The following is a 13,725-nucleotide window of genomic DNA, read 5'->3' on the forward strand; positions in this document are numbered from 1 at the left end:
GTCCGTCGGGGGCACCACGCCCCCAACACTTTGGAGGCGCTGGGAGTGAGGCAGGAGGGGTGGCAGGAGGACGCCCTTGGGGGGGGGGTCGGTTTCCCAAGAGGAGCCTTTTTTCCAGTCCCCCTCCGCAAGGGGCTGGGTGGGGGGCCGGCAAGTGCTTCTGAGACCTGGGCTGGAGGTGCCGGGAGGTTTCCATGGCGCCGGAGGCGCGGGGCAGGAATGCACCCGGCAAACTGTGTCGAAACAAGTGCCCTGCGGCGGGCGGGGGCGTGGCGGGGCGGCGGGCAGGGCGGCGGGGCGGCGGTCACGTGCGCCCCGGGGGGCGAGGCCCGGGGAGGGGGCAGAGTCCGGGCGGCTCCTTGCGGCCGCCACTTTGTCCCGGACCCTGGCGAGTGACCGGCGGCCCGGCGACAGCGACAGCAGCGGACAGACAGCCGAGGAGGTGGGGCGGGCCGAGCGCGCTGCCCCCGCAACCCCGGCCGGGCGCCCCGAGGGACAGCGGCCATGGGCGCCCCGGACGCCGGCCCGCAGGCGCAGCAGGGGACCTGGGCGCAGGAGCCCCCGAGGGACCCCTCCGGGTCTGCGCCCCCCTCGCTGCCCGAGCCCCCTCGCGGGACCATCCAGGCCAGCAGGTCGGAGCCCCCCACAGTGTCCGCCCAGGTCAGAGGGTCCGAGCTCCCCAGCGTGTCCACCCAGGCCAGAGGGTCCGAGCTCCCCAGCGTGTCCACCCAGGCCAGAGGGTCCGAGCTCCCCAGCGTGTCCACTCAGGCCAGAGGGTTCGAGCTCCCCAGCGTGTCCACCCAGGCCAGCGGTTCTGAGACCCCCAGTGAGTCCATCCAGGCCAGCTCGTCCGAGCCCCCCAGCATATCCACCCAGGCCAGTGGTTATGAGACCCCCAGCGAGTCCATCCAGACCAGTTGGTCAGAGCCTCTCAGTGAGTCCATCCAGGTCAGCTGGTCTGAGCCTCTCAGTGAGTCCATCCAGGTCAGCTGGTCCGAGCCCCCCAGCATATCCACCCAGGCCAGCGGGTCCATCCAGGCCAGCAGTTATGAGACCCCCATCGAGTCCATCCAGGTCAGCTGGTCCGAGCCCCCCAGCATATCCACCCAGGCCAGCGGGTCCATCCAGGCCAGCAGTTATGAGACCCCCAGCGAATCCATCCAACCCACCGAGTCTGAGCCCCCCAGCACATCAATCCAGGCCAGCTGGTTGGAGCCCACCACAGGGTCCGAGTCCCCCAATGGGCTCATCCAGGCCAGCGGGTCCGAACCCCCCAGCGAGTCCGAGCGCCCCTCGGTGTCCATCCAGCCCAGTTCACCGGCCGGCCTGGAGCCGTCTGGAGAGCCAGGCTCCATCCGGCTGAGCCTGCGGCGCTGGGTGGTGGTGCTGGTGTTCAGCGGCTACTCCATGTGCAACGCCTTCCAGTGGATCCAGTACAGCGCCATCAGCAACGTGTTCACACACTTTTACGGTGTCAGCACCTTCGCGGTGGACTGGCTGTCCATGTGCTACATGCTGGCCTACATCCCGCTGCTGCCGCCTGTGGCCTGGCTGCTGGACAAGGCCGGCCTGCGGGCCATCGCGCTGGCGGGCGCCGGCCTCAACTGCCTGGGCGCCTGGGTCAAGCTGGGCAGCCTGAAGCCGCACCTCTTCCCGGTCACCGTGCTCGGCCAGGTCATCTGCTCCGTGGCCCAGGTCTTCATCCTGGGAATGCCCTCCCGCATCGCCTCCGTCTGGTTTGGTGCCAACGAGGTCTCCACGGCCTGCTCCATCGCCGTGTTTGGCAATCAGGTGGGTGGTATTGTTGGGGGGCTGGCCCCCGGGCCAGTCCCTGACCATCCCCAACTGTCCCAGCTGCTGAGGGGCTGTGACTCTGGGTGTGTGAGTGATTGTGACTGGGAGACACTGTCAGAGGTGGGGGGGGGGACACAAAAGGAGGGGACCTGTGCATGGCCTCTGGCTTTCGGTTGGAGACTTTGTCATACATCTGTGGCTTCTGGAAAGTTCTTCCGTCTGGGGGAGCAGCCCCCCACCCCTGCCCCAAACAGACTACTCTGGGCCATGGGTGTTTGACAGGTGCTTTTATTATTATTTTAATTATTTATAAATGAGAAAGGAGAAGAGAGAAAGAACCAGACGTCACTGTGGTCCATGTGCTGCCAGGGATTGAACTCAGGACCTCATGCTTGAGAGTCCAGTGCTTTAGCCACTGTGCCACCTCCCAGACCACTTATTTTTACTTCTCTTAAAAAAGTTTATTCATTTATGAATGACAGGAGGAGAGGGAGAGAGATGGAACATGAACCAGACATGCAGTGCCTGGGATGGAAAGGCTTAAGCAGCTAGTGCTTTGTCCACTGCCCTCCCCTGATCCTCTCCATTGCATGTGTGGCCTCACAGACAGACCCCGGCCCGGACTGGCCCTGCTCTGGGGAAACCTGGGACCAGCTGGGAGAGGCCGTTGTCATTGAACCCTTTGGGGAAGGGCGTCTCAAGTTCTTTATATCCTTGTGTGGATTTAATTCAGTCAGGGCCTGCCCCCACCCAGTGCCTTTGTCGAATGCCCAAGGGGCAAAGCTCTGTGGGGTCCTCCGGGGTCCTCTTCCTCAGAGCCTGAGGGGCCTGGAGAGGAGATGGCCCTGTGACCCCTATTCCACACAGGCCTGCTTCTCTCTTTGCTCAGAGCAGCTAGCAAATTGAGGAACTTCTCATTTCCTTGGGAAACTTCCAAAACTTCCCTGAAGGCAACATTTCTTTTCTTTTTTTCCCTTTTCCTCCAGGGTTATCACTGGGGGCCCGGTGCCTGCACTATGAATCCACCACTCCCAGCGGTCATTTTCTCTCCCTTTTATTTTATTTTTTTTTCTCTTTATTTATTTTTTGATAGGTCAGAGAGAAATTGAGGGGAGAGGGAAGATAGAGAGGAAGAAAGATAGACACTTGCAGGCCTGCTCCACCATTTGTGAAGCATCCCCGTGCAGGTTGTGGGGGGGGCGGCACTCGAACCCAGATCCTTGCACTTGGTACTATGTGCGCTTAACCAGGTGTGCCACCCCCGGCCCTGCATTTCATTCATCTTAACTGCTTTCTGTCCGTTTGAGCTTGGACTTCCCCAACAGAGGGCGGGCGGGCAAGCTCACCTGGACAGTGTGATGCCTTGCCATGTGCGTGACCCAGGTTCAAGCCTGGGGTCCATGGGGGTGAAGCTTTGGTGCTGTTGGCTTTTGTGTGTGCAGGAGGCAGGAGCGCACCCCACCGCGTCAAAGAGGGAAAGAAAAAGAAAGAAAAGCCACTTCTAGCGCACAAGCAGGCTGTGTAGATTTCTGGACTCAGTTTCCTGTCACCTGGGGACTTGAACAGTCTGAATAGTGGACATCTGATTCCAAGCCTGGAGATCAAGGCGAATCTTTTATTCAGGGCATTTTTTTAAAAAAAGTGTTGAAAGTGACATTCCCCAACCTCTGGTCTTTATTTCTTTTTTTTTTTTTGAAAGGGAGGGCGAGATGGAGCAGGAAAGAGACACCTGCAGCCCTGCTTCACCACTTGTGAACATTTATTTAGTTTTCATAGTAGTAGGAATCGAACCCAGGACCTTTGAGGGTCAGGCATGAAAGGTTTAAGTAGGACCTTTAAACTACCTCCTCAGTCCCTAAACCCAGCAATCTGAGCTGTGAAGGCGGTCAGAAGCTTTCTTTTCTTTCTTTTTTTAAGTATGGTGGTGCAGGAGATTGAACCTAGGAGTTTGGAGTCTCAGGCTGGAGAGTCTCTTTGCATAACCATTGTGCTATCTACCCCTCCCCCTGGTCAGAGGCTTCCAGGGGCTTGGAAGCCATTTAGGAGCCAGAAAGAAGGGTGAGAGAACTGACAGGGAAGTGGCAAGGCCCGGGGAGGGGCAGAGATGAGGGACCTCAACACTTGTTTTGTTAGAGACCCAAGAATCTGAAGCTTTTAGTCACTGTGAGGCACAGGGAGTAGGCTCTCAAACCCTCCCTCCCACACCTGCAGAGACAGCTTAATACCAGAGATAAGATGTCTTTGTCATCCTCTGACTCCTCCCAGTGCTGTGTCTTTACTCATTCACTTATTCTAATCCGAGCACTGCTCAGCTCTGGCTTAGGATGCTAACAAGAGTGGCTCCTTACCACATTTTTCTTATTTTTTTTTTCTTTGTGCTTGACAGCAGGTTACTAGATTAAGTAAGGTTCTAGTGTACAGTCCCACACCACACTCACCACCGAGGCTCTGTGTCCCTACCCTCCCACCCAACCACTAGAGTTCTCACAAGTCTTAGGAACACTTTGCTTTTTTTTTTTTTTTAATAAAGATTTTATTTATTTCTGAGAAAGATAGGAGAGAGAAAGAACCAGACATCACTCTGGCACGTGTGCTGCTGGGGGATTGAACTCGGGACCTCATGCTTGACAGTCCAAAGCTTTACCACTGCGCCACCTCCCGGACCACACTTTTTTTTTTTTCTTGCAAGTTCCTGTGTATCAGGTCTCTAGACTCCACATCTGAGTGAAACCACCTGGCAGCTGTTTTTCATCTCTTCACTTATTTCCCTAAGCAACCTCACCTCCAGTTTCACCCATTCTGTCCTAAAGACACAATATATCATCTGTTTTGATTGCAAAGTAGTACTCCATGGAATATACATCCTATGACTTTTTTTTTAAACTTTAAAAAAAAAGAATTTATTTATTCAGGAGAGAGATAGGAGGAGAGAAAGAACCAGCCATCACTCTGGTACATGTGCTGCCGGGGACCGAAAGCGGGACCTCATGGTTGACGATCCAATGCTTTATCCACTGCGCCACCTCCCGGACCAATCCCATGACTTCTTTAGCCAGCCATCTGCTGATGGGCATTTAGGCTGCTTCCACTCTTTGGCTGTTGTGAAGAACGCAGCTGTGAACACAGGGCTGCATGTGTCTCTTCTAATTAAGTGGCTGAGTGTCCATTAGATAAATGCCTAGGAGTGGCATCGATGGGTCATTAGGGCGTTCCATGTTTCTTTGTTTAAGGACTGTCCATCCAGGCTTCCAAAGGGGCTGCCCCAGTATGCATTCCCACCAACAGCGAAGCTTTCCCCCTGCGGGTGGGGGGGGGGGGACCAGGGGCTTGAACCTGGGTCCTTGTGCATTGTGGTGTGTGCGCTTAACCAGGTGCGCCGCTGCCTGGCCCCCAAATTTGATTTTATTAAAACATTTTATTTGTTTTGTTTTAATGAGAGAGAGAGATATGAGGGGTGGGGGGGGACCAGAGCCCTGCTCAGCTCCGGCTGATGGTGGTGCTGGGGATTGAACCTGGGACCTCAGAGCCTCAGGTAGGAAGGAAAGTCTTTTTGCAGCTCCACTGTGCTATCTCCTCTGCCCATGGAAGTCTTTCTGTGTCACCACTCTGCTCTCTGCCCAGTGTGCCAGTGTGGCCCACAGACCATAGTCCAGTGTCCAGTTCTGTGGCAGCATTTGTCTCTCCTGGGCCTGGTCTGCACTTGACAAGTGACAAGTGAACCGTCACCCTGGCAGGGTGGACAGTGCAGACTCAGAGCCAGGAGGCAGCAGCGTGGAGGAGACACTCCCACGACTCTCGTCAGGGCCCTGCCGTTCTGAGACTGAGATTGGCAAAGGCAGGCCAGCAGGAAGAAACTGTCTACACTGCTTCCGTGCTGGTGGGAGAGGCTGGGAGTCAGGTGAAGGGGGCCACGCAGCCTGCGGGAGGCTTGACCTGGCCTGTCGGTCCTGTTTCTGGGGAGAAACACAAGGAAGGTTCTTCCTGCTTCTGCTGCCTCCTCACACGCTGCCTGGTTGGCACAGGCAACACGCTAAGATGCGAGAAACATAGGAGGAGAGAAAGAATCAGACATCACCCCGGTACATGTGCTACTGGGGTTCAAACTCTAGACCTCATACTTGAGAGTCCAGTGCTTTATCCACTGTGTCACCCCCTGGAGCTTGCTCAGAACTTTTCTTCTCATTTAAAAACTTTTTTCCCTTTTGTTGCCCTTGTTGTCTTTTTATTGTTGCTGTAGTTGTTATTGATGTCATTGTTGGATAGGACAGAGAGAATTGGAGAGAGGAGGGGAAGACAGAGAGGGGGAGAGAAAGATAGACAAGACACACCTGCAGGCCTGCTTCACCGCCTGTGCAGCGACTTTCCCTGCCGGTGGGGAGCCAGGGGTTCGAACCGGGATCCTTACGCCAGTCCTTGTGCTTCGTACCACGTGCACTTAACCTGCTGCGCTACCGCGCAACTCACACCCCGAACTTTTCTATAACTTCTATCAACGTGTATCCCCCCCACACACACACACACGCCCCAGCACCGGGGCCTCACACACATATGATCTCACCACTCTCTGGGTTCTTCCGTGGGGCACGGGGGCTCAGAGCCAAGCCCTGTCACGGCAAGGCACACGCCCTGCCCGGTGAGCTGTCTCTTTGGCCCTCCTTCCTCTCTCTCTCTGCCTTGTGGTGTGGCCTGGGAGCCTCATCCAAGCCAGGCTTTCTGTGTCTGGCTTGGGAAATGTCTTTAAAATGATACTGACTCATGGCTGTGAGGAAAAGTATCTTCTGTGTCTTGAAAGTGGGTCAGATGAAGCTGACAGGTCAGGGCTTCTGGGAAGGGCCAAGCAGGCCTGGATTCCAGTTCCGCTTGCTCAGCCAGCAAGCCCTCAGACGGACTGGGAAAGAGCTCCCCAGGACGTGCTGCCTGCTACCCACTGTCAAGCCCGGCCCCCACAGCACTGGAGGAAGCTTCCGTGCTGTGGCCTCTCTTTCTCTCTCTCCTTCTTCTTCTTTTAAAAAAAATCACTCCAGTTTTTATTTATTCTCTTTTGCTACTCTTGTTGTTTTATTGTTGTAGTTATTATTGTCATCGTTGTTGGATAGGACAGAGAGAAATGGAGAGAGGAGGGGAAGACAGAGAAGGGGAGAGAAAGACAGACACCTGCAGACCTGCTTCACCGCTTGTGAAGTGACTCCCCTGCAGGTGGGGAGCCAGGATCCTTATGCTGGTCCTTGTGCTTTGTGCCACCTGTGCTTAACCCACAGTTCTGCAAATGTCTCTTTTCTCTCACCCTCTCTGTCTTCCCCTCCTCTCTCCATTTCTCTCTGTCCTGTCCTACAATGACAACAACAATAATAACTACAACTATGTGGCCCAGGAGGTGGTGCAGTGGTAAAGCTTTGGACTGTCAAGCATGAGGTCCCGAGTTCAATCTCTGGCAGCACATGTGCCAGAGTGATGTCTGGTTCTTTCTCTCTCCTCCTATCTTTCTCATAAATAAATAAAATATTTTTTTAAAAAAAATAACTACAACAATAAAAAGGGCAACAAAAGTGAATAAATATTAACAAAATAAATAAAATATTTTTAAAAAGCATGAATTAAGCTAGAAACAGGCTAAAATAACTTATCATTAATACATATATATATATATTTTTTTTTTGAGGTCTGATGGTGACCCAGACAAACACACACACACACACACACACACACACACACACACACACACACACACACACACAACCCTGGTTCACACCAGAGCTCTACTGGCCCGTGACTGGGACTCAGGGCTCCAGAGCAGAGATGTGGGTGACTGTTGTCGGCCGGTCTGGTTGAAGACAGTCTGCCTGGGCTGTTGCCCTGTTCAGGTTTTCATGCTGACTTCTGTGATGTCATAGCCAGTCAGCCCTGGCCTTGGGAGGCCTGGGGGTGGAGAATTCAGGTGACCTGTGAGTGGCCCTGGGACCAGAGTGTCACAGCCCCTGCTCTCTGCAGGCAGGACATCAGCTCAAGTCTGGAAGGAGCCTCGACTTTCTCTTCTCTCTTGGATGGTGCTGAGAACCAAGGGCCCCGAGTGTGTGTCTCACCCGGCAGTCCGGGCTTGGGGTCACCCTTCTAGAGTCTGCTCTTTTTGTCTGTCTGACTGTCTGTCTTTTTATTCAATTATGTAGGACAGAGAGAAATTAAGAGGGGAGCAGGAGAGGCAGTGGGAGAGACAGAGGGAGAGGTAGAGAGCCGCCTGCAGGTGGGGATTTTGTGCACTAAAGCAGGTGAACCGCTGCCCAGCCCAGATGCTGAGTTTCCCTCTAGGCCTCTCTGGGGCTCTGAGGCAGGGCTAGGGTGAAGTTGACTTCACAGGAACAGCTCCGTGAGGGCCCTCCCTGCAGTCTGCCGCCTCACCCCCTAAAGCACGAGGAACAAAAGCCAGCCTGTGACCACCCCCATATACCCCCGAGTTACTGCCTGGCCTGGGCCCACCCACATCCCACTCAAGACCAGAGGCCACTTCTGCAGACGGAGGGGAGCAGTCGGCCAGATTGAGAACGCCCAGGAGGGGTGAAGGCATTGTGCCACTCGGATTCTTTTTCTCTTTGTGTCACTTTATTGGGGGAGGGGGTGTCAGTGGCTTACAGGATGATTGCTGACATGGGCACAATCCCTCCTGTCCCCATAACAGGTGTCTGCAGAACACACTCTCACCCCAGTAGATCCTTTCCCACCATCCTGCACTGGGACCCCAGAGGCCCCGACCCCTAACCTCGGCCGTCTTCCTTTGCTTTGGTGCGATACAGCCACGCAGTTGAAGTTACCTTTTGTGTTTCCCCTTTCTGTCCTTGGTGCTCAGATTCCGCCTATGAGCGAGATCACCCCACATTCATTCTCTCTCTCTGGCTACTCTCACTTCACATGATTCCTTCAAGCTCCATCCAAGATGACGTGAGAAAAGTGACTTCATTTTTAGTGACTGCACAGTACTCCATTGTGCATATACATTACAACTTTCTTAGCTACTCCTCTGTTTCTTCCAAGTCTTGGCTATTTCAAACTCTGCTGCTATGAATGTAAGTGTATGGAGACCTCTTTGGATGGGTGTGTTTGACTCCTTGGGATCTATCCCCAGGAGAGGAATTGCTGGGTCCACTTCTATCCTGAGAGTCTCCAGACTGCTCTCCATAGGGGTTGGACCCATTGACATTCCCACCAGCAGTGCAGGAGGGTCCTTTGTCCCCACACCCTCTCCAGCATATGTTGCTGCTCCCTTTTCTGATGTGTGACATCCTCACAGGAGTGAAGTGTAGCTCTCCTTTGTTTGCATTTCTCTGATGATATGTGACTTGGAACATTTTTTCATATGTCTGTTGGCCTTTTGGATCTCTTTAGTAAATATCTTCTCTATATCCTCTCCCCACTTTTGGTTTGGGTCATTTTTTTTTGTGAGTTTGGGGAGCATGCTCCCCCCAACTCTCTCTATATCATTTTTATATGATTTAGGTATATAAATTACATTACTATATATTATATAGTATCTATTATATACTGTATGATAATTAGATATCTTTATATAATAATTTTTATTAGTGATTGAATAATAATTAACAAGATTGTAACATAACAGGGGTACAATTCCATGCAGTTCTTACCACCAGAGTTCCATGTCCCATCCCCTCCATTGGAAGTTTTCCTGTTCTTTATCCCTCTGGGAGTCTGGACCAAAGATCTTTATGGGGAGCAGAAGGTGGGAGTTGTGGCTTCTGTCATTGCTTCTCCACTGGACATAGACATGGGCAGGCAGATCCACACCCCCAGCCTGTTTAGATCTTTCCACAGTGGGGCAGGGCTCTGGGGGGGGGGGGGTTTCCAGGACACACTGGTGAGGTCGTCTGTCCAGGACGTCAGGTTGGCGTCACGGTAGTGTCTGCAACTCAATGCAGCTCTTTCTATATTTGGTGGCCTTTCATCTGAGGTGTGGCATGTAAAGATCTTCTCCCACACAGGGACTATTTTGAGGAGTGGCTGTGTCACAGCTGACACAAAGCACCTGTGTCTGTCTTCTGGCACCCTGGGCTGGCCACTGAGCGTTGGGAACAGACTTGGCGAGACCTGCCGGTGTCTTGGGATGGGGTTAAGGACTCGGACACCCGAGGCCTGCATCCCACCCCTGGTGCTGTCCCTGTGCTGTCAAAGATGCCCTCAGCTGAGATAGTAGGGCGTCCCAGGAGCTGTGACTCTGGGCTGTCACCATGTCACTTAGACACACGTGAACAGCTAAGCCCTCCGTGACAGGGTCAGGATTAAGGTTTACCAGAGAGCTGAGAAGCTTGGTGACCTGACCAGAGGTATGGGGCCTGGCCGCGGGCACTCAGCTGAGCGCACACATTACCATGTGCAGGGACCTGGGTTTGAGTCCCCAGTCCCCACCTGCAGGAGGGGAAGCCTCTTGAGTGGTGAAGCAGGGCTGCAGGTGTCACTCTCTCTCCCTCTCTATCCCCCTTTCCTTTCCCAAATTCTCCGTCGCTATCCAATAAGTGATAAAAACATTTAAAAAAAATTCAAGAAAACCAGAAGCAACAGTACCAGCTTGAGGGGACTGAATAGACCCATCCTTGAAAAATGGACCCATACACGCTGCTCAGAGGGCAGGAGCTGCCCAGTAGGTACTGGCGCCTGCCTTCTGCTTGAATGGCCCCAGTGTTCTGTCCAACAGAGCGCAGCCTGTCCTGCATAGCCTGGCCGAACTGAAGGTCGCTGTTATCAGCGGCTGTGACGACCTCGGGGAAGCTTCCAGAATGAGGCTCTCCTCTGCCTTATCTGTATTTTCATTTTGCTTTCTGATAGAGACAGGGGTGGGAGGGAGAATGAGAGGGAGAGGGACACCTGTAGCCTTGTGTCACCTTCCCCCCTGCAGGTGGGGAGTGGGGATTTGAACCTGGGTCCTTGCGCTTGGTGATGTCTGTGCACCACCACCTGGCCCCTTTTTTCTTCACTTTAAATTAGAGACTGTGGGGGTCAGGCGGTGGTACCGGCTTAAGTGATGGATCGCCATCTGCAAGGATGAGGGTTCGAGCCCCCACTCCCCACCTGTAGGACTACACAAGTGGTGAAGCAGGTTTGCAGGTGTCCCACTTTTTCCCTTTCTTTAAAATTTTTTTTACTATCTTTATTTGCTGGATAAAGACAGTCAGAAGTTGAGAGGGGAAGGGAGAGAGGGAGAGAGAGAGAGAGAGACCTGCAGCCCTGCTTCACCACTCGCAAAGCTTTCCCTCTGCAGGTAGAGACTGGAGGCTCGAACCCGGGTCCTTGCACACTGTAACGTGAGCTTAACCAGGTGCGCCACCACCCCAGCTCCTCTTTCTCCCTTTCTCCTCTGAATTTCTCTCTGTCCTGTTAAGTTAAAAAATAGAAAGAAGGGAGTCAGGCTGTAGCACAGCGGGTTAAACGCAGGTGGCGCAAAGCACAAGGACTGGCGTAAGGATGCCAGTTAAAGCCCCCTGGCTCCCCACCTGCAGGTGTCTGTCTTTCTCTCCCCTTCTCTGTCTTCCCCTCCTCTCTCCATTTCCCTCTGTCCTTTCCAACAACGATGACAACAATAATAACTACAACAACAAAACAACAAGGGCAACAAAAGGGAATAAATAAATAAATAAAATAAATATTTTTAAAAAAATAGAAAAAAAAGAAAAAGTGGTAGAAGTGGCTACCGGGAGTCAAAAAGCACATAAAACATTGAACTTGAGAGAGAGAGAGAGAGACTGTGGGAGGAGTGCTGAGCTGCAGCTGGGACAGTGCTGTGGCAAGTGTATCACTCTCTGCTGCTCTTCTGGCCCCAGAAAGCAGGTGGTGAAGCTGAGCCTGGAGACCTCACACTGTGGGACCTTCCTCCCAGGGGAGCTTGGGATGCTCCCAGCAGGTGGGTGGGAGGGGGCCACTCTGTGCCCTGATGGTGGCCACATCCAGCTGTGGCCAGTGCCTGTCCTCATGTGTGAGACCCCAGAGGTGCCAGAGAGAAGAAAAAGGACAAAGCAGGGAGTACATAGCATAATGGTGATGCAAAGAGACTCTCGTAACTGAGATTCTGAAAGTCTCAGGTTCAATCCCCTGCACCACCATAAGCCAGAGCCGAGCAGTACTCTGGTTAAAAAAAAAAAAAAAAAAAAGGAAAGGAGAATGAAAGGAAAGAAAGAAAGAAAGAAAGAAAGAAAGAAAGAAAGAAAGAAAGAAAGAAAGAGGAAGGCAAAAGGCAAGGGAATGCATGTAATTGGGGCGGGTGGGGATGGTAGGGGGACATGCCTGGGAGTTTCAGGAAGAAGGAGAGGAGGTTAACAGGGTCTTGAACTCAGGACCTCATGCTTGAGAGTCCCAAGCTCTGCCCACTGCACTGCCTCCCTGGCTGCTGCACTGTGACTTTGGCCCTGCAAGCGTTGGCGACCGCCTACACAGCCTCCAGACTGGGGCGTCACCTTTGAACTTCCGGAAAGGGGAAGTCGAGAGGCTGGAATGGAGCCGTGTGGCTTCCTCTCCAGCTCTGTTTCTTAAATTTCACTTTAATGAGAGACCCAGAAAGAAACATGCAGAGAGAGAGAGAGAGAGAGAGAGAGAGAGAGAGGAGAAGCAAGAGAGAGCCCAGAGCCCTGCCTAGCTCTGGCTGATGGTGGTGCTGGGGATTTAACCTGGGACCTCAGAGCCTCAGGTGAGACTTTTTGCAGAACCACTGTGCTGTCTCCCAAACCCAGTATTTTTTTAACTTTTTTTTTAATGAGAGTTAATGATGACATCAATAATAACTATAACAACAATAAAAAACAACAAAGGCAACAAAAGGGAAAATTATATATATATATATATACATATACACATACATACACACAGAGGCCAGGTCTGCAGATTACCAGCACATAGTAGGTGCTCAGGAAAAGCCAGAAAACTTCAGTGCTATGGCGTCTCTCTCTGCCTCTCTGTCTTTATCTCTTAAGTCATTCACAATGTATTTAAACTTTCAGCCTCTACTGAATTCTGCCAGTTGGGGCTCCTAGCCAGGAATCTTGTCCTCCCTCCTAGCCGGTCTCTTGAGTCCAGGTGAATATATCCAGTGAAATCAATATAAGTGGCACAAGAAAATAAACAAACAAGCAACCCAGCACTGGTTTAGTCCACTATAGAGGTGGATGGGCGGGAGCTATTCTTCACTGCTTTGCTTCTAGAAAAAAGAGCCAACCTGCCCTGAGGACACTAGCTACATGCAACTTCTTTATTATCTTTATTGGAGAGACAAAAGTTGGTAGAGGATGGGAGGTGGAGAAGGAGAGAGAGAGACTCCTACAGAGGAGAGAGAAAGACTCCTGCAGACCTGCTGCACCACTCGAAGCTTCCGCCCCCCTGCAGGTGGGGACTGGAGGCTTGAACCCAGGTCCTCGTACATTGTGACATGTACGTTCAGCCACCCCCCAAAATTATCTCACTAGACATTACTGAAAGGGTTCTTGAGGAGACAGGTACATGAGCTGTCAATCAAAGGAGTTCCCTGATGTCTTGAAGAAAGAAATAGTCCCTGTTTAAGTGTTAAGAAGAACGAGAAGTAGGTGGGGGTAGACAGCATAATGGTTATGCAAAGTGACTCTCATACCTGAGGCTCTGAAGTCCCAGGTTCAGTCCCCTGCACCACCATAAGCCAGAGCTGAGCAGTGCTCTGGTAAAGAAACAGAAAGAGAAGGAGGAAGGGAAGGAGGGAGGGAGAGAAAGAACTAAACGCAACCCAAGAAGTGATTCAGTGGATAAAATGCTCAACTTGCACCGCAAGTGCCAGAATGATGCTCTCTTCTCCCTCCCTTCCTCCCCCTCCCTTCCTCCCCCTCCCTCCATTCCTCTTTCTTTCTTTAGTTAGTAAATGAAGATTTTTAAAAAATTATTTATTTATTCCCTTTTTGTTGCTCTTGTTTTTTT

General features: G+C 52.4%; 1 protein-coding gene across 1 annotated transcript in view; it reads left to right on the top strand.

Moving 5' to 3' along the window:
- Positions 1-324: 324 nt before the first annotated feature.
- The window catches only part of FLVCR2 (FLVCR choline and putative heme transporter 2), a 32,438-nt gene continuing 19,037 nt past the window's right edge, over positions 325-13,725 (top strand). Inside the window, exon 1 of the mRNA XM_007530148.3 lies at positions 325-1,791. Within this exon, the coding sequence (XP_007530210.1) occupies positions 505-1,791 (1,287 nt within the window). The 5' untranslated portion in view covers positions 325-504. The remainder of the gene's footprint in view (positions 1,792-13,725) is intronic.

The sequence above is a fragment of the Erinaceus europaeus genome, chromosome 22 (genome assembly GCF_950295315.1).
Source record: "Erinaceus europaeus chromosome 22, mEriEur2.1, whole genome shotgun sequence".
In the NCBI taxonomy this organism is placed as follows: Eukaryota; Metazoa; Chordata; class Mammalia; order Eulipotyphla; family Erinaceidae; genus Erinaceus; species Erinaceus europaeus.